Source organism: Patella vulgata, chromosome 1 (genome assembly GCF_932274485.2).
Source record: "Patella vulgata chromosome 1, xgPatVulg1.2, whole genome shotgun sequence".
Lineage (NCBI taxonomy): Eukaryota > Metazoa > Mollusca > Gastropoda > Patellidae > Patella > Patella vulgata.
This window is the reverse complement of record NC_065879.2, coordinates 55,556,195-55,578,315: the sequence shown is the minus strand read 5'-3', so window position 1 is coordinate 55,578,315 and position 22,121 is coordinate 55,556,195. Positions and strand designations below refer to the sequence as shown.

At 36.5% G+C, this 22,121-nt stretch overlaps 1 protein-coding gene across 7 annotated transcripts in view; it reads right to left on the bottom strand.

The window, feature by feature from the left end:
• The window catches only part of LOC126808777 (serine/threonine-protein phosphatase 2A regulatory subunit B'' subunit beta), a 281,556-nt gene that overhangs the window by 154,684 nt on the left and 104,751 nt on the right, over positions 1-22,121 (bottom strand). For all 7 annotated transcript variants that reach the window (XM_050533746.2, XM_056101922.1, XM_050533748.2 and 4 more), the window contains one exon: positions 5,139-5,459. In XM_050533746.2, coding sequence (XP_050389703.1) covers positions 5,139-5,459 — 321 coding nt within the window. The remainder of the gene's footprint in view (positions 1-5,138; positions 5,460-22,121) is intronic.

Below are 22,121 nucleotides of genomic sequence, written 5' to 3'. Positions count from 1 at the left end.
CACTTTCCCGCGATCTCGATTGTTGCACGAAAATCGCTTACTATGTAAGGCAGTGCTTACTATGAAACAAATTGTATGTGTTATATGTTAACGGTCACGTACGCCATACGCCGAAGTTATGTATGCCTTTTACAAGTAATTTAACTATCAATGTAATTTTAAAATACCATTTTACGAAAATGATTTGACATCACCATAAATAATTCTTATTTCGGACGCCTTTCTTCATTTGCTGACGTATAAATGAAGACTCGTAATTTTGGGGGAATATTACTGGTGTGAATTTGATTGAAACAGGCGCAGATCGGCAAATTTCATTCTATCGTATAACGAAAACACATAATTTTGTAGGAATATTACTGACATGCGACAATATCAAATGGAACCAAGATCTTTGGGATATAAAAGTATATAATATAAAAGTTTCATCAAGTCGAATAAAAATTGTGACATTAAGAGGGACTACAACATCAAAACGTGTTTTTTGTATATTCAGGGATCATAATTCAGGAAGCTACGATGTGATATGCGCGAATATCGAAAGGAACTGAGATCTTTGGGATATAAACATACATTTTAAGTTTCATCACAATCGGATAAAAATTGTGTTTCTAGAGTGTCCACAATCTTGGAATTACATACTTTTACACTATTTGCTTATGAGGAGCGGCCATTTTGTCCGGCGGTTTCGCTCCGATTTTCATGAAATTTGAATTTAGTTGTCATTATGGCGTAACGGTGATATATTGAAACGGTTTTTAAAATCAGATAAAAATTGTGACCTCAAGAGGAACTTCAAGCTAAAAACGCGATTTTTCTTAAAATCGGGGGTCATATTCCACGAAGTTACGGTCCGATATGCGCGAAAATCGACAAGGACCGAGATCTTTGGGATCTAAACATAATTATTTTAAGTCTCATGAAAATCAGATATAAATTGTGACCTCCAGGGTGTCCACAAACTTGGAATTTCATACTTTTACACTATTTGTGTACGAGGAGTGGCCATTTTGTCTGACAGTTTCGATCCGATTTTCACAAAATTCGAACTCCGTCATCATTAGCGTTTTTAAAAATCAAAAAAAAAATTGCGACCTCTAGAGGGGCTACAAGCTAAAAACGCGACTTTTTGTATAATCATGGGCCATAATCCAGGAAGTTTAGATCCGATATGCGAGAATATCGAAAGGAACCGAGTTCATTGGGTTATAAACGTACCTTTTAAGTTTCATCAAAATCGGATAAAAATTGTATCTTCCATGTGCAGTGTCCACAAGCTAAAAACGTGATTTTTCGTAAGTTCAGGGGCCATACTCCATGAAGTTGCGGTTTGATACATATCAATATCGACAGGAGCCGAATTCTTAGGGACATAAACCTATATTTCAAGTTTTGTTGAAAATAGATAAAAATTATGACCTGTAGAGTGCCCATAAACAAACTGTTGACGGACGGGCGGACAGGGGCGAGGACAATATACATCCACACGAGAATGTGGGCGTACAAAAATAGCGAGGTGTTCCTATTTTTATTACGAGCGGATTTGAATATTTTGTTGACACGTGATTTTTATATGCCCACATTTTCATGTGGACGTATTATGCCGTCGCCCCTGTCCGTCCGTCAACAATTTGTATGTGGACACTCTCTACAGGTCACAATTCTTATCCGATTTTGACAAAACTTGAAATATAGGTTTATCTCCAAAAGATCTCGGCTGCTTTCGATATTGGCATGTATCGGATCGAAACTTCATGGATTATGGCCCCTGTTTGTAATAAAAATCACGTTTTTAGCTTGTGGACACTATATAGGTCACAATTTTTATCCGATTTTGTTGAAACTTGAAATGTAAGTTGATAACCCAAAGATCTTGGTTCCTTTCAATATTTGCGCATATCAGACCGTAACTTCCTGAATTATGGCCCCTGATTGTATGAAGAATCGCGTTTTTATCTTGTGGACCCTATAGAGGTCATAATTTTTATCCGATTTAAAAAAACGTATTATTATATCACCGTTACACACTAAGGATGGCTGAGTTCGAATTTCGTGAAAATCGGCCAAAAATTGACAGACAAAATGGCCGCCGTTCGTTCTCAAATAGCGTAAAAATATGGTATATCAAGGTTGTGGACCCTATAGAGGTCACAATTTTTACACTATTTGAGAAAGAACGAAGAACGGCAGCCATTTTGTCTGTCAGTTTTGGGCCGATGTTCACAAAAATCGAACTCAGGGTGTAACGATGATATAATAATACGGTTTTTTAAATCAGATAAAAATTCTGACCATCATAGGGTCCACAAGCTAAAAACGTGATTTTTCGTACAATCATGGGCCATATTTGAGGAAGTTACGGTCCGATATGCGCGAATATCGAAAGGAACCAAGATCTTTGGGTTATAAACTTACATATCAAGTTTCAACAAAATCGGATAAAAATTGTGACCTCTATAGGGTCCACAACCTTGATATACCATATTTTTATGCTATTTGAGAACGAACGGCGGCCATTTTGTCAGTCAATTTTGGGACGATTTTAACGAAATTCAAACTCAGTCGTCCTTAGGGTGTAACGGTGATATAGTAATATGTTTTTTTAAATCGGATAAAAATTGTGATGGCAATAGCGTCCACAAGCTAAAAACGCGTTGTTTTTTTACAATCAGGGGCCATAATTCAGGAAGTTACGGTCCGATATGCCCGTATATCAAAAGGAACCGAGATCTGTGGGTTATAAGCATACATTTCAAGTTTAAACCAAATCGGATAAAAATTGTGACCTCTAGAGTGTTCACAAGCTAAAAACCCGATTTTTCGTACAATCAGGGGGCATTCTCCATGAAGTTACGGTCCGATACATGCCAATATTGAAAGGAACCGAGATCTTGGGGAGATAAACCGATATATCTGGTTTTGTTGAAATTGGATAAGAATTGTGACCTGTAGAATGTTCACAAGCAATTGTGGACGGACGGACAGGGGCGACGACAATATACGTCCACATGAAAATGTGGGCGTAAAATAAAAGAAGCCAAAGACGTCATCATCAGTCATGTTTAACACAACATCTTCTTAAAAGAGATCTCCATTCTGAAAGATAAAGAAACATGTTTCTAAGAAGAGCCCGCTCAAAGGCTTACCACTTCAAGACCTGGATCCCTTCATCCATACAGATGGTTTGCTCAGGGTTGGTGGACATTTGAGACGAGCACAGTGGCCTATTCCAGAGAAACATCCAGCAATATTATCCAAAAATGATCACATCACTTCTCTTTTAATCCGCCACTATCATCAGAGAAGACTGATAACACATGGTAAAATTAGACAATCAGGGTTTTGGATCATTGCCGGACAACGGTTAGTCAGTAGTTACATAAGAAACTGTTTTAGGTGTAACTTTCTTCGTCGCCCTTGTGCGACACTAAAGATGGCTGACCTTCCCGATGATCGTTTACAATTTTCAGCACCTTTCAGTTATGTTGGTATGGATGCATTCGAGCCATGGGAAATCACAACTAGAAAAACTTGTGGTGGATCAGCATATAGCAAGCGCTGGGGTTTGATCTTCACTTGCCTAAACAGTAGAGCCCTCCACATAGAAATTGTTGAATCCATGGATACCTCATCATTCATTTATGCCCTACGTCGTTTTATTGCATTACGTGGACCTGTCACTGTTCTACGGTCAGACCAAGGCACAGACTTTATAGGAGCTAGAACTGAGTTAACAGAGGCACTCAAGGAAATTAAGAATGACCGTATTTGACAATTCCTAATACAGCACGAGTGTGATTGGAAATTCAACCCACCTCATGCATCACATTTCGGGGGCATCTGGGAGCGCCAGATTGGTACGTTAAGAAGAGTTTTAGACGGTATGCTTCTTGAGTTAGGTAAAGCTCCACTGACTCATGATCTACTAATCACTCTAATGGCAGAGGCTGCTGCAATAGTCAACTCACGCCCAATTACAGATGTCAACGAACCTCAACCACTATCACCAGCAAATATCTTAACGATGAAGACAGGCCCTTATCTCCCACCCCCAGTTGAATTCACTAGGCCAGATCTGTACTGTCAAAAACAGTGGCGCAGAGTTCAATATTTGTCCGACCAATTCTGGTTATGTTGGCGAAAAGAGTACATCCAAAATCATCAACAAAGAAAAAAGTGGAAAAGCTCAAGTCCAAATATTAAAGTAAACGATATTGTTCTGATTAGAGATAAGAATTCCATGACGGGACTATGGCCCAAAGGACGCGTAACTAAAATCAAAGTAAGCGAAGACGGAATTGTTAGAGAGGCCTGGGTGCTCCTGTGTTAGAAGGACAGCAAAAAACATACTCGAGACCAGTGTGCGATTTAGTTGTGTTGTTAGCCGCTGATAAAGGAGATGTGTAAAAGATAAACTTTTAAGTGGGGAGTGGTGTTATTTTATTAGGACTGTCATAATATTTATGACCTTTCTTTTTATTTGATAAATATACGTATTTGTACAATGTAGCTGGTAATCCACATACCTGCTTCTACCTTAATGTGATTCAATAGTGTCCATCATTTTAAATGTGAATTACTCATGTAAACCGAAAGTGGATTCTGTATTGTTTTCCCGCCATTATAGCAGTAATGTTTTTAAGGTAGAGGCAGGGAATGTGGCTGTACAGTGTTTACCGCAGCCCAAGATTGATTAAACGAAAATGGTAGCAAAAACAGTTTTATTCTTTCGCCAGGGAAGAGCATAAGCTAATGGGGAGCCAGGTCTCGACGAGTAAAGACTCCGCGGTGTCGTTCGAGCCGGTGAGACAGGACATTATATATCTAAGTCAATGAATTCATCATTCTTATCATGTCATAACTGACTTCTGGTCATTTTGCATAAAGTTATTCATCCCTGAAGAGGTTAGTATTTTTACTGAAGAAACACTGGATAAAACAATGTTTTTTTCGATATTGTATTCTATTAATTATTTTATCAACTTATCTGAATATCAAATGCATCATTTTGACATAGTCAAAATTGATCCCATCAAACTGTCTGTAATTGGTCTGTATTACCTACTTCTATTGATTGGAAGTTTCTCGCATGAAAATGTGGGTGTATAAAAATTATGATTAATTATTTTTCAACTTACCTTTGCTATGGCACCCATTTTATCTTTATGAACTTTTCCATAATCCAATTTAGAGAACTCTGCTGCTACCTGTTGTATGATCAAATCATTGTCTGTTGAAGGCACAGGCTTACCAGTCGGAAAATAAAACTTAGGAATATTGGCACTTTGCTTTGGGATGGGTAACCCACATATTTTAGTCTTATTTTCATTTTCAATTTTTGAGTTTGTAATTATAATATTCTGTTGACTGTCTTTTTCTGCCTTTTTTTCGCGATCTTTTCTCTCCTGTACTCCGCAATCCTTTTCTTGGTTGTTGTTAAACACCAGTTGAACAGATTGCTGGGAACAGAAAATAAACAAAATCATGTAAAAAATAAAATTATGGAAGTTATTACAAATAAGTTAAAGATGGTTTGTGTAAACTAACCTCTAACACCCACCTTGACAGTTATATACGGGTTCCATGTCGGCCATATATGCTGGTCAAGACTGAGGGCTATGGAAAATGACCGAAACTAGATCACACCAATCAGTCATTATTAATTCATAATTCATTTACTAGAGACTCAAGACTTGCAGGAATGCGAGGACAGTCTAAATCTGTTGAGAATATTCTGAAAAATGAACGCAAGCACGTGGCCAAATAACGACTTTTTAAAATGGGTGTAAAATTGTTTCCTAAATAGTCCCGAAGAAAATCCCTTCAAGCATGGTTAAATGGACAATAAACCCCCTCTAAATACGAAAGATAGGTTGCCAGGCAACAAAACATACGGCCACAGCAGCTAAATCGTCCGGGAAGTCAACAAGAGTTGTCGCATATTCTTACATCGGTAATGAAACATTTATAATACACTAAAATCTGATTAAGAACAAGAACTCATGAAGTAATTATCAGAAAACCATTAGAATTTGTTTGTTTTTTATAAAGTTCTGCCCCATGCTAACGTTTTGTATACAAAACTTTTAATATCATGGATTTGTTCAAGTCATAAAAATTCATTGAAAATCAGTATACTTGTTCGTCTCAAGATCTTAAACTCTGTGTATCAATCTAAAGTCAATTGGATGATAACTTTAGCCTTTACAGCGGAAATCGTTGAAAATCAAGGGCCATAACTCTGGCAGTAATTATCGGAAATCGGTGAAAACCAATAGGCTTCTTCGTCTCATGACCTTAAAGACTGTGTATAAATTTAAGGTCAATCGGATATTAACTTTGGCTTCTCGGGGGTCCACAAGATTTTTTGAAGTGATCAAGGGCCATAACTCTGGCAGTAATTATTGAAAATCGCTGAAAATCAATAGGCTTCTTCATCTCAAGACCTTAAACACGGTGTATAAATTTAAGGTCAATCGGATATTAACTTTGGCTTCTAGAGCGTCCACAAGATTTTTTGAAGTGATCAAGGGCCATAATTATCGGAAATCGCTGAAAATCAATAGGCTTCTTCGTCTCAAGACCTTAAACACTGTATAAATTTAAGGTCAATCGGATATTAACTTTGGCTTCTAGAGCGTCCACAAGATTTTTTGAAGTGATCAAGGGCCATAATTATCGGAAATCGCTGAAAATCAATAGGCTTCTTCGTCTCAAGACCTTAAACACTGTATAAATTTAAGGTCAATCGGATATTAACTTTGGCTTCTATGGCGTCCACAAGATTTTTTGAAGTGATAAAGGGCCATAACTCTGGCAGTAATTATCAGAAATCGCTGAAAATCAATAGGCTTCTTCGTATCAAGACCTTAAACACTGTGTATAAATTTAAGGTCAATCGGATATTAACTTTGGCCTCTAGAGCGTCCATAAGCAATTGTGGACGCCGGACCGACAGACGACAATATACGACCACATTTCAATGTGGGCGTATAAAAAGAAAATGTTTATCTCCTAACTAATCACCAACACAACTTTGTTGACAACTATTTATACAACTCTATAACACCAATCGTGAGATTATGTGGCTTCTATACATTGTATCCGAGACTAAAAAAGGAGTAACTCTTGGCAACAAAGATGACTTTGCTTTGGGAGTTCCATTTTACATTTGTGAGTTTTCAGCCTTTATTATTTTATTTGCAGACATCACAATTTTGTAGCTAGTTCTTGTTCAGAAAATTGCAGTTTATGATTTCATCCTCAAAAATACCCTATAAAAGTATGTAATGTCTAGGATTCTAGCGGTTGCTAGATAACACATTGTCAATATGTCAATTTTGGCGTAATTCCTATCTATTAGGCCTATTTCAGCTGCTATTTTCGATTCCCTCATTATATTTTCAAGCGATTTCTTGTGACTAATGACTTATTATTAGACAGATCATGCTAGTCAGAATTTGATCAAAGCATGATTTAAAAAATTCCACTTAAGTAAACATTGGTGAGTGAAGCTAGCCGACCAAAAAAGAAAACAGAGAAATGGGGTTTAACGTCCACTCGACACAAACTAGGTCATTTCGGGACTAACATATGGTTTAATTTTATTTCAATAATTCACTTGCGCGTAGGGGTCTTTAGCCGTGGGAGGAAACCGGAGGACCCGGAGAAAACCCACGAGGTTGGACAGATGACCCTACTCCTTGTCACGTACAACCGGGATTCGAAACCACGCCAGTTGATTCCATGACCGGCCTTATGATACAGCACGCACGTGCTAACCATTCGGCCATCCAACCCCCCTGAGTTGAGGAAGATCATTGAGCACAAAAATGAAAAAAAGTATGCTGTAATATTTATAATTTAGAGCGGTTTTATTGTCCATTCGACCACACTTTCGACCAATCAGAATCGAAATTTCTGATTTGTGCTACAATGATGAATGTCCGGTAGTAGAACAATAAAAGTTAATTGTTAGGTGTGAACCTTATCAATGATGAGAAGCGTATGTTGTTAACAGTGATGGGATTTCAAAATTTTTCTTGTTGGACAATTTTTCCCAAAAATAAAAGGGCATAACTCTTATCGTTATTTAAGCAGGCGTTTTCAAACCACAATTCAGAATCAGGAATCAACAAAATATTCAAATTCATACGTAACAAGCCAACAGCGAGGCTGATGTTCCCCGCCAAATTCCAAAAATAAACAGATGACACATATTAATTAATAGCACATTTGTTTTTTTCATAAGTATCGAGCAATCAAGCTATACACTAAGTTTCGTCATTCTCTATCAGATAGAATCAAGATTATCTTGTCCCAAAGCATCGATCAATGAAATTGATTAGCTCTGCTTAGCTTCATCTCGAAATGTTAATCATTGAACTCAGTCAAGACATTCACCTGATGAACATCAACATCAAGTTTAAACATTCTACCTCAATTAAAAGCAGTGTTGTTATGTTCCAAAGTCTTGACCAATCAAATTGCTTATCGCTTCTTAGTCTGAGCAGATAATTCTCACCATCGAACTTAGTCAAGGTAATAATATAATGAATCTATATTCCGAGTTTCATCGCTCTCACTTCATTATAACCAAATTTATCATGCCCCAAAGTATCGAGCAATCAGATTGCTTATCTCTGCTTACTGTAAGCAGACAATGTTCATCATCAACCCTCATAAAGGCATTCACAAAATGAACGCCTACACCAAGTTTGAACATTCTACCTCAATTAGGAGAGTTATTGTGTTCCCAAAGTCTCGACCAATCAAATTGCTTATCGCTCTGCTTACCCTCGGCAGAAAATGTTCATTATCGAACTTAGTCAAGGTATTGATGTAATAAAACTATACACCAAGTTTCATCACTCTCACCTAATTAGAACTAAAGTTATCGTGTCCCAAAGCATCAACCAATCAAATTGCTTATCTTTGTTTACCCTAAGCAGAAAATGCTCATCTTCGAACTCCATCAAGGCATTCACCTAATAGACACCTATGCCAAGTGTGAACATTCTAACTCAATTAGAATGAGAGTTATTATGTTCCAAAATCTTGGCCAATCAAATTGCTCATCGCTCTGCTTACCCTAAGCAGAAAATGCTAACTATCGAACTTTGTCAAGTTATTGATGTAATAAAACTATACACCAAGTTTCATCACTCTCACTTAATTAGAACTAAAGTTATCGTATCCCAAAGCATCAACCAATCAAATTGCTTATCTCTGCTTACTCTAAGCAGAAAATGCTCATCTTCGAACTACATCAAGACATTGACCTAATAAACACCTACACAAAGTTTGAACATTCTAGCTCAATTACAAAGAGAGTTATTGTGTCCCAAAAAGTGTGACGGACAGACAGACAGACAGACGAACCCATTTTAATAGTCCCCTGCTTTCTTTGAAAGGCAGGGAACAATAAAAAAATAGGTGCACCTCATTATTTTTCATATTTAATTCCTGTACGGTATTCAAATTTATGTCAATAATATTCCTACAAAATTACTTGCCATCGTAATACCGCAAAATAAAAGTGTGCCGTCTACTGCCAATCTGTACCTGTTTCAAATTCCTCCAAAATTACTGTATTTTTCGGGGCATTTTTCTTAAACTTCATTTCGACTTATATAGGGAAGGTAAAAAAAATGACATCCCGAAATCTATTTGCCAGTAAACGTCGCTATCGTCTAAAACAATTAACTACTTCCATATTCCAATCTAAATATTCGTCCAATTTCTTGTGGAATTCTTGTGGCAAAAAACACCACAGACCCAAAACACTCTATGAAACTTATTGTAAGTCGAAAATCTTGTGGAATGTGGTACCACACAAGCATATAGGGGCCCCCCCCCCCCCCCCCCCCCGAGAAGAAATTTTTGAAAAAATTGTTATTTATTCTATGTCCAATTTCTTGCGGAACTCTTGTGGTGAAAAACACAACAGACCCAAATCACTCTATCAAAATTATTCTAAGTCGAAAATTTGTGGAATGTATTTGTTTTTGGAAACCCAATATCTTGTGGAACTCTGGTGGTGAAAAGTTCCACACAAATGCCCCGAAACCTTGCCATAAATGATTAATCACATAGATTAAGTTTATAATCACTCTGATTGGATTGATATATAGTAGACAAAGGAGAAGCAGATTAAGTCAGCCAATCAAGGCAGATTAAGTATTTAATCAAGGTAGGTGTATAGACGGTTTAACACGATAAATACGTTGATAAATACATTATGCAAGAGCTAAATCTGTCTATTGCAGGTCTTTCTTTAGGCGTGAAATGTTATCTAAATTATCAATTAGATATTAATTAACCTATCCAGACTATAATCAACTCTAGATGGCATCGCTAGCCTGCGATCTTTAGTGGATTGTGAGCAGATTTACTGCATAACTTTCCTTCACGATTTAATGGTTAAATGGATAATCGAGACTATGCTGTTCATCGTACTGACTTTAGTAATGATGATTAAGGCTAGGCGGAAATTCAATCGCTTTGTTCTCGGTTCATAGTGGATCAATCTGAATAAAATTTTCAGCAAATTGCCTTTCCTTTATCTAGTTTTTAACTATTATAGTGAGAACTGCCAACTCGTTATCGAATCTCCCATAATGTATCTTTAATTACCTTATCAATCTAGCCAATTATCAACGATAATTGGGTCGAGTGGTAGTTATACACTCAGTACACTATATTAATTTTGGAATTTTTAATATTATTCAACATGTCTTGATGTCCGATTGGTCGGACAATTAAAATTTATGATGTTTGGAAAATAGTGTCGGACATGTCTGGAATATACGGGCGAAATCCCATCACTGGTTGTTAGTCATACTCTATTTGAGCATCCACGTATTGTCCATGTGCCATAATAATTTTCTAGAACAAAGCTGCTATACCTCTAATATGGTCACACACGGTGTAAACAAGATTATTATGATTTTTCAAAAAAAATAAAGCCAAGGTTTGTTAGAGGAGCCTTTTGCATTTTCTGGACTTGTGAATCGCTATCATCACTGCTTACGAAGTAGTTCATTTCAGCCAATTGCCTCTTCAGCACTTCACATATTGCCTCCAAGACGGCACCATTCAGTTAACCTTTACCAGTAGATGTTTTCTGGAAGTGAGTATACAACTTTTCTAGTTCTGGTAGCTTTTTTTTCGAAGAACTCTTTCACAACTGTCCAGTTTCGCATCATTTCTGAACCACGTCTGTCGATCCCAAGTAAATCTATAACCGGAAATATTTAGTTATTACCCATTAGAGAATAAATATACTTCTGCACACAACTGAAACCATTCGTTCTCAATAAAAGTTGACACGACCAATACAAGACAGTTTAAGTTACTGTCTACTACGCTTTCAAAAAACTAGCCATGTCACTTTTGTTTCTCAAGTATAATTTTGTGAGTTCTGCAATGCGCACGAATCTGTTAGAAACAAAACCTTTGAATGTCTTGCTGTCTTCACTGCCAATAAACTCAAGCCACTCTTTAAATTCAGCATACAATGAGACTGAATGTGATGCATGACTGGGCGATAACAGTTTGGTGATTGCGATTAGGCCAACTGTGAAACACTAGAAGATGAATTTTTGAGAATTTTATCACAGTCAATTAAATTTTCTAGCTCTGTGCTCTGTTCCATTTCTCTGAAAACTTTGTCTATAGACCGGAGGCTCAGCGCGTGTGGGGTGTGTGTGTGTGTGTGTGTGTGTGTGTGTCCATCAAATGGGCACAAAACCAGACCAAACTTTTCTAGAGTGAAATTTTGCGTAGAATACGATTCCGAGTGGTAATCAGTCCGCCGTTGGGGCGTTTTTGAGATATTCAGGGTCAAAGGTCAAATGAGTTCATTTGCACTGAAAGTGAATGCGCAGTCATTCTTGTATTATGAAAAGAAGCTGAAAATGATCGAAAGTAATCACATTTTCAATAAAAATGTAAACTTGCTAAATTCACCTTTGGTCTTAGTGACCCTGGAGGTCAAAAGGTGAAATTTACCGTTTTTGCACTAGGAAGATTTAAAGCAATAAATTGTCAACATAAAATATAAAAACTAAAGCGAAACATGTTTTAATTAATAATAGGAACATTTAAAATTGATCTTTAGGTGGTCTTAGCACTGAACTTTTACTTTGGAACGTCGAAAATGATCTTTCATAACAGAATCAACACACTTTGAAACCTGTTTCAAAAATACGTAAAACCTTTAAATCGAAATCTCTCCGATTTATTTTCACAACGATTGTTATACATAATGATAATAGTTATCTGAAAAACAATTGAATAGTTTCAGTGTTGGACTCCAGCCTGCAGGCCGGTTGGATTTCCGTGAATCCCAGTCTAGGAAAACCGACGTTAATCTGTGACGGGAAAACACGTATCTGACGACGAATTTAAAAGTTTGCAAATGTTTTTATGAATTTCGCCCGAACATGGACGCAGATAAAACTGACGAATGCATTGGCAGGATTTGTGACGCGGCCTGCAGACTGGAGTCCAGCCATGGAACTGTTCAATTGTTTTTTTTTCAGACAACTAGTATGATTATGTATAGCATTCGTTGTAAAACTAATTCAGAGAGATTTTAATTGAACAGTTTTTTTGTATTTTTGAAACAGGCTCCGAAGTGTTTTGGTTCTGTTATGCAAGATCATTTTCGGCGTTCCAAAGTAAAAGTTCGGTGCTAAGACAACCTGAAGATAAATTTTAAATGTTCCTATTATTAATTAGAACAGGTTTCGCTTTAGTTTTTATATTTTACGCTGACATTTGTTACTTTAAATCTTCCTAGTGCTAAAACGGAAAATGTGACCTTTTGACCTCTGGGGTCACAAAGAACAAAAGTGAATTTAGCAAGTTTACATTTTTATTGAAAGTGTGATTACTTTCGATCATTTTCAGCTTATTTTCATGATACAGGAATGACCGCACATTCACTTTCAGTGCAAATGAACCCATTTGACCTTTGAGCCCGAATATCTCGAAAACGCCCCAACGGCGGGCTGATTACCACTCGGCATCGTATTCTACGCAAAATTTTACTCTAGAAAAGTTGGGTCTGGTTTGGTGCCCATTTGATGGACACCCCTCCGTGCTGAGCCTCCAGACTACTATCCCATAGTCTACACCAAGAATCAAGAGTGCACAACATTTCAAATTCTTTTCGTCCGTGATACCGAGTTTGGCAAGCATACTGGCGCAGTCTGATGCCCTATCGGACATCCAAAAATCAACTTTAGATTTTATATTATCTACGGTTGTTTCAGTTTGAATTCGTATGTTCTAGCTGCATCGTCACCTGAGTGCGATGTATTTTCCGCAAATCCTGTTGTAAATGGGTTTTTTTACCATCTATACCACTAATGGTGATGTGATACGTTTTTATGTCAAATTTTCTGTGCCCTGCGGCTTTCGTAGTATCATCGAGACCAATAGTCACAACATTAACCCCTTTATTCATCAGTTCTTTACCAACCATCTCCATACTCATGTACGATGCATCTTCCAAATAGGTTTTCAAACACTTTCTAGTTGGCATGACGAAAGTACGATCAGCGTCGTTTGGGGAACGCCATTTTTGTTTCAGATTATCCGCATCAGGCTTGGGTGAAGCAACATCATCTTCGTCTGAACTAAATTCATTATCCTCCCACCTGACACTTGTAGTCCAATGTTGTCCAAATACAGTATTGGCCAAATCAGTGGTAATTCCGTGATAGACATCGCATTAAATTTTCATTTAATGTTTTGAGACCAGTTCAAACTTTCACAGCAGTTAAATGTACCCAACTCTTGTACGTCAACGGAACAAGTCATGGGTTTCTGGATCACATAGTCCTGAGAATGAACATTATGCATGAAGGATGTTTGAAATGCTGGATCACGATTTTCACAGTCTTCTATACCATTTAGTGCAATAGTGATCACATTTTGTTATTTGTTTATTTCCTCCATTTCTGCCAGTTTGATGACAGCAGCCTCATTTCTATCGGCCAGTCTGTTCTGTTGTTTTTGCCAATTTCTAGGTATAGTTGAAATACAAATAGCTACATAATTACTGTTACAGTTATCATCACAGTATGCTATATTGTCAGACGTCATATGCACACCATCTTCAAGTTCCAGCTGTTTTTCATAGACTCCATCCACTGTGCGTATATCATACGCTCTGTTCTTCATTTTCTCGTTGAAAATGTGCATTCTTTCACTGAATTTTGCACTTTGGACGTTGCTTTGCTGATATTGTGCTTCTAGTTTTCTTAGTTCTATGAAAATAGCGTAGTCCTCTTTTATCCTTTTTGAAACACTTTTTTCTGATATTAGGTAAATGTTCTTACTGGGCACAAAACCAGACCAAACTTTTCTAGAGTGAAATTTACCGTTTTTGCACTAGGAAGATTTAAAGCAATAAATTGTCAACATAAAATATAAAAACTAAAGCGAAACATGTTTTAATTAATAATAGGAACATTTAAAATTGATCTTTAGGTGGTCTTAGCACTGAACTTTTACTTTGGAACGTCGAAAATGATCTTTCATAACAGAATCAACACACTTTGAAACCTGTTTCAAAAATACGTAAAACCTTTAAATCGAAATCTCTCCGATTTATTTTCACAACGATTGTTATACATAATGATAATAGTTATCTGAAAAACAATTGAATAGTTTCAGTGTTGGACTCCAGCCTGCAGGCCGGTTGGATTTCCGTGAATCCCAGTCTAGGAAAACCGACGTTAATCTGTGACGGGAAAACACGTATCTGACGACGAATTTAAAAGTTTGCAAATGTTTTTATGAATTTCGCCCGAACATGGACGCAGATAAAACTGACGAATGCATTGGCAGGATTTGTGACGCGGCCTGCAGACTGGAGTCCAGCCATGGAACTGTTCAATTGTTTTTTTTTCAGACAACTAGTATGATTATGTATAGCATTCGTTGTAAAACTAATTCAGAGAGATTTTAATTGAACAGTTTTTTTGTATTTTTGAAACAGGCTCCGAAGTGTTTTGGTTCTGTTATGCAAGATCATTTTCGGCGTTCCAAAGTAAAAGTTCGGTGCTAAGACAACCTGAAGATAAATTTTAAATGTTCCTATTATTAATTAGAACAGGTTTCGCTTTAGTTTTTATATTTTACGCTGACATTTGTTACTTTAAATCTTCCTAGTGCTAAAACGGAAAATGTGACCTTTTGACCTCTGGGGTCACAAAGAACAAAAGTGAATTTAGCAAGTTTACATTTTTATTGAAAGTGTGATTACTTTCGATCATTTTCAGCTTATTTTCATGATACAGGAATGACCGCACATTCACTTTCAGTGCAAATGAACCCATTTGACCTTTGAGCCCGAATATCTCGAAAACGCCCCAACGGCGGGCTGATTACCACTCGGCATCGTATTCTACGCAAAATTTTACTCTAGAAAAGTTGGGTCTGGTTTGGTGCCCATTTGATGGACACCCCTCCGTGCTGAGCCTCCAGACTACTATCCCATAGTCTACACCAAGAATCAAGAGTGCACAACATTTCAAATTCTTTTCATCCGTGATACCGAGTTTGGCAAGCATACTGGCGCAGTCTGATGCCCTATCGGACATCCAAAAATCAACTTTAGATTTTATATTATCTACGGTTGTTTCAGTTTGAATTCGTATGTTCTAGCTGCATCGTCACCTGAGTGCGATGTATTTTCCGCAAATCCTGTTGTAAATGGGTTTTTTTACCATCTATACCACTAATGGTGATGTGATACGTTTTTATGTCAAATTTTCTGTGCCCTGCGGCTTTCGTAGTATCATCGAGACCAATAGTCACAACATTATCCCCTTTATTCATCAGTTCTTTACCAACCATCTCCATACTCATGTACGATGCATCTTCCAAATAGGTTTTCAAACACTTTCTAGTTGGCATGACGAAAGTACGATCAGCGTCGTTTGGGGAACGCCATTTTTGTTTCAGATTATCCGCATCAGGCTTGGGTGAAGCAACATCATCTTCGTCTGAACTAAATTCATTATCCTCCCACCTGACACTTGTAGTCCAATGTTGTCCAAATACAGTATTGGCCAAATCAGTGGTAATTCCGTGATAGACATCGCATTAAATTTTCATTTAATGTTTTGAGACCAGTTCAAACTTTCACAGCAGTTAAATGTACCCAACTCTTGTACGTCAACGGAACAAGTCATGGGTTTCTGGATCACATAGTCCTGAGAATGAACATTATGCATGAAGGATGTTTGAAATGCTGGATCACGATTTTCACAGTCTTCTATACCATTTAGTGCAATAGTGATCACATTTTGTTATTTGTTTATTTCCTCCATTTCTGCCAGTTTGATGACAGCAGCTTCATTTCTATCGGCCAGTCTGTTCTGTTGTTTTTGCCAATTTCTAGGTATAGTTGAAATACAAATAGCTACATAATTACTGTTACAGTTATCATCACAGTATGCTATATTGTCAGACGTCATATGCACACCATCTTCAAGTTCCAGCTGTTTTTCATAGACTCCATCCACTGTGCGTATATCATACGCTCTGTTCTTCATTTTCTCGTTGAAAATGTGCATTCTTTCACTGAATTTTGCACGTTGGACGTTGCTTTGCTGATATTGTGCTTCTAGTTTTCTTAGTTCTATGAAAATAGCGTAGTCCTCTTTTATCCTTTTTGAAACACTTTTTTCTGATATTAGGTAAATGTTCTTACTAATCCAGTCTTCCCTCACTTCAGCTGCTACAACCTTAATAGCATCATCCTTACTAATTACTTTTGAACCCTTTACAGGTGGCCCCGGCACAGAGAAATCATACGTCCAATCAAAATATGCACCTGTAGGTAATTTCGTTCCACATACATATTCCTTTTGTTCATTATAACAAACTCCATAAAGAACTTTGTGTAAATTTGAACTTCGACACTCCATTTTCAGCGAAAATGAGACACCACGAGCAGACGTCGATTGTGACGTCCCTCTGAGTATGACATCGTTTCAACTTCACTGCTATGACCACAATTTTGGATCCAAGATGGTGGCTGTTGCTCGAAACACACAGGAATATATTTTTTGGGACTTGGCATCCCCAAAAACATATTAAAAGACATATTGGACCACGTGTCTACCGCATGCGACAACAAAATTTCCAAACAAATCCAGTTTTAGCCGATATGGAAGCCATTTTGGAGGCCATGGCCGCCATTGCTCGAAACACATTGGAGTAAATTTTGTTTGAACACTCGAAAACATATCAAAAGGCATATTGGACCACATATCTACCGCATGTGATAAAATGTTTAAAAAATCATACTCGAAATCCTATTAAAAGACCTATTGGAACACATACAGTACGCCCACCGCGACGCTTTGATGAAACACGATTATCGTGTCGTTTTTTGTTGAAAATTGCCACGATAACGCCACGATAAATAACTCGGTGTAGCAGTCGCTATCGTGTGACACGATAGGCCTCGGTGTAATTTTACATGCAAAATTAACGGTATTTATTTGTCATAAACAATCGATGTCAAAACGATATACAGCCACGATGTTATGAATGTTGAATATTTTCGTTAATAATACGGACGCATTAGGTCACGTTGTATAGTGAGAACATGCATGTTCACATATTCTGCACGATATATACGGTTAATTTTTCAAACAGTCATGTAAAGCTGCATGTCTAGTACACTTTGAAGGACACGTATGCATAAGACTATATATATACATGTATTACACAGTTTAGATATTTATGCTGTGTTCAAATTGTTTTGCATATTTACTGTATGTACTTTTAAATTGCAAACTATAAAGGTATTTTGGTTATCGGTCTTACAATTAGAAATAAGACAAATAGAACTTGCAACGGGATTCGAAAGCGCTTTCAAATCAGACATAAGTTCGTACTTACCGTAAAAATGAAATGAACGCGACACAAGTCTCCGATGTAAGAGAATGTTAGTTAATTATAACCGCTATCAAATCCACGCAAAAATCCAAGGCACTCGTTTTATTTTAGAAAAGAATAACTGTATTTCGATGGAAGAATCTATTCTACATGAACCCCAAATCAATGATAACTGTCAACTTGTATGTTGTCATTCTCGTGCAGATTGGTTTGAATAACAGAAATGTCCCTTTGATCAAAGATCAAAGAATAAAATCGCACGTAGCCACTTTGTTGTTTTTATTGGTTAAGACTACATTATGCCGCAAAGATCCAAAGTTGCCAGAAACCATGCAGTGTTCACCTTACAACAGGTCCATTGACTTATGGTTTATTTTATAATTAATGATACCGTTTAGACCACAATGCGTTACGATTTAAATTTTGGTATTCCAAGTTGATTATATATGCAAGTTTATATGCAAAAGGATATTAATTTGGATTGGTATTATTTTTATATTTGTCTGTGATAATTATTAACAATATTTAACATCTACAATATGAGTATAAGGTAAGGTAAATACTTTTTACATATTGCGTAAATTTTTAATAATGTACATTATGTAAGCGGTAAAAGATATCAGCCGAAAATATAACTGATAAATTCACGACAATGTTTCCTTATATTTGGAGTTCTTTAGTTTCATGTACGGAAAATAGATTAACGATTAGTTTTAACATTATTTATCATGCCGAAACACATTATTCCAATTTATCTTGTTAAAGGGAGTGTTAAAAGGAGGTTCGTACTATTTAAGAAATAACCTTTTGGCCCGACATAAATGTACGAATAATCGCCGTCTTATAAAATGCGAATTCCGTTTATGTAAAAGGGGCTCCGGCGCAATTTAAGGAATTATTGTTGACCCAATATTAACCATCGCCAATTTTTTAAATCATGGGATAAAGTCAATCAGCAAACAATACGGGTCTACTTTATTACAAAAACATTGGTGAACTTATCATTTTGTCTAAAATCATAACGGTAATCAACAAACAATACTATTGTTCTTTATTACAAAAACATCGGTGAACTATATATATATGTGTTTGATATTGTTTTTGTACATATTGTAATTGTATTTATTTATTTGTTTGTACTGTATGTTATACCTGACGAGTCTTTGACTTAAAGGAATAAAGAACTTGAACTTGAACTAATCTCTGTCGTGACGGCCAGTCAAGCTAGTTGATCGTTAGGTAAATAAAACAATATAAACAACCAACTGGTCCTCTTCAATAGTTATAAAATTAATTAATCTAGAAAGCACATCAAAGAGTGTAGAATAAATGGTCTAACAGAAAATTCAGTTGTTAAAGGGGCATGGGGCTATTTAAGGAATGACGTTTGTGCACAATATAATGAAATGATATTGTAAGGCAGAATATGTCAACTGCAAATGACTAAACATCATTTTGTTCATAAGCCGCTCTGCATGCGTGAACCTTAAGTCTGTACTGATTTTTAAAAAAATACGAGTTTTACCGTAACAGAGTAATCACAATTACTCGTTACAAATTGGTATTACATGTAGCGGATTGGGTGGATGTCGGGTCGAATCCTAACAACCCCGTGAAATCGCGACGAATAACTTCTTAGTTACCGTAGTCATATTTTAAGTGTAACTTTGTTTTCTTTATTTTGACATTCTGCTAATTAAGAAACCATTTGAGTAATAAATACAGGTTATTGAATGGACTGAAGCTACATGTATAATCAAAAAGAAATCGACATCTCTTTTGAAAATGTGTAATTATTACTACTGACAATTAACAATAAAAGTCATATTCTCCATGACCACAAGACTACAACAAGGTAATAGTTTGTTGTTAAAGGGGCGTCTATGTTCTGATGAGTTAGTTGTATTTTACGTCCGCTTCCACCGATGACAGTATGCATCCACCAGACTCTATGGTGCCGAAATGAAAACGTCAGCAAGGTATTATCGGACTGATACGTGTCAATGTACATGTATTCAGCAAAGTTCCATAAACTTGTTGACGATGAATTCTGACTATGTGATTACATATCAGGAGACAAAGGCTTTTAATTCATTTGTGATTTAAACCAGAACTATTTATTAGTATGTGAATTACTATTTAGATGGATAAATCTACGCCCCCGGTAAGACTAGCATATATTGGTGTCATGTTATAATTTTTCAGTAATTAGATTGAATTTGTAATGGTCCATCGATGCAAGTCTTACAAATGTCGAACATATTAATGAAGTAATAATGTATCGGTATAGGCATATTTCTGTTTAAAAGATGACAATGCCCGGGTTTAAATAACAGAATTACCCTGTGATATAACCCTATATACTGTCCATGATATAACAGATCAAAGAAACGCGTACGCCAATCTTCACAATCTTCACACGTAGCTACCAACACATTAAGTGATCTATAATAACAATGTATAGCTCTACATGTACTTCACCTAAAATAAACGATCAGAGGCATGGTTTAATTAAAACACCAAGTCACACCGTGTTTCCAACACCGAGGCAGTGCTATCGTGTCACTCGATATTCGCTCGGTGTTCACTCGGTAAATCACGGAATTCCACGATAAAAAACACGGTAATATCGTGTCCCGTCAAACCATCGTGACGGCCGTACTGTATCTGGCCAATTCCAGGACAAAACTTTCAAAAATACATTTTTGACCGAAATTTTGGCCGCCATTTTGAAAAATGTCAATTACCCGAGCGAGAAAAATCGAGATAGAACAAAAATTTTGCCAAAATCGTTTTCTTTCAATCAATTTCGCCTAAGAAACACCCGTGCTGAATTTTCAGATGGTAAAAAAAGTACACTTGGTCCCATCCTAATTAAAACAAACTCTACATCATAGCACACTGTATGTCGTATGCCCGTCTTCATTATCCCAGTTGGTGCAGAAAAGTAGGAAATTAACCCCATTTAATTTCATATTCTATTTTGGTTTATAGGTGGATGGAATAACAATCCAAATATTGTACAATTTGTTGCCAGGGATGATACTGCATTCATCCATGCAGCCACAACCTGTTATGTTCCACCAACAATAGAGACGGAAGAAGTTGAAGAAGTAAACTTTGATTATTTAGTTGATAATATTCTTGTTTATATAAGTAGTTATATTGTAAGAAAAATTTCACCTAAAATAGCATGTAATACTTGTAAACTTTCTCTTGTATCTGAGAATCCTGAAAGTAATAATTCTAATATTCTTCTGAGTTTAAGAAACAAAGGGGACTTTATATTCCCTCAAATGGATTATTGTATGTTATGAAATCTTCTGAAAAGCACATCAGAAGTTTGACTAGTTTTAAAGATAGGTTGCCATGCAACGAAACATACGCCCACAGCAGCTAAATCGTCCGGGTGGTCGACAAGGGTTGTCGCATATTTATTCCTTTGTAGGTAATTGGGGGCCTTTACAAGACAGTTCCATACAGGTCAGATTATAATTTTTGCCGTTTGAGGGTTCACAAGGTTCTACAAACTGAAACGAGGGTCTCAACTCTGGAAGTAATCAACAGAAATTGTTGAAATTTGACAGGCTTTTTCGTTTTACTAATTTAAATAATGCATATAAATTTCATACAGATAAGATGATCACTTTTGTCACAAGGTTCACAACCACCATAACTCTAGAAATTATTGACGGAAATTGCTGAAATTCAATAGACCTCTGTTTCACAAATTTAAATGATGCATATAAATTTCATACATATTGGATGATAACTTTCATCAATCGAGCATTAACAAGGTTGAACAAAGTGAAACAAGGACCATAACTCTAGAAGTAATAAACAGAAATTGCTGAAATTCAATAGGATTCTTCTCTTTACTATTTTAAATGACGCATGCAAATTTCATACAGATCGACAGATAACTTTTGATGTTAGAGCGTTCACAAGGTTCAATAAAGAGAAACAAGGGCCAAAACACTAGACGTAATAAAGAGAAATTTCTGAAATTCAATAGGCTTCTTTGTTTCACTAATTTAAATACTGCATATAAATTTCAGAAAGATCGGATGATAACTTTTGTCGTTAGAGCGTTCACAAGGTTCAATAAAGTGAAACAAGGGCCATAACTCTGGACGTAATAAACAGAAATTATTGAAATTAAATAGCCTTCTTCGTTTCCCTAATTTAAATAT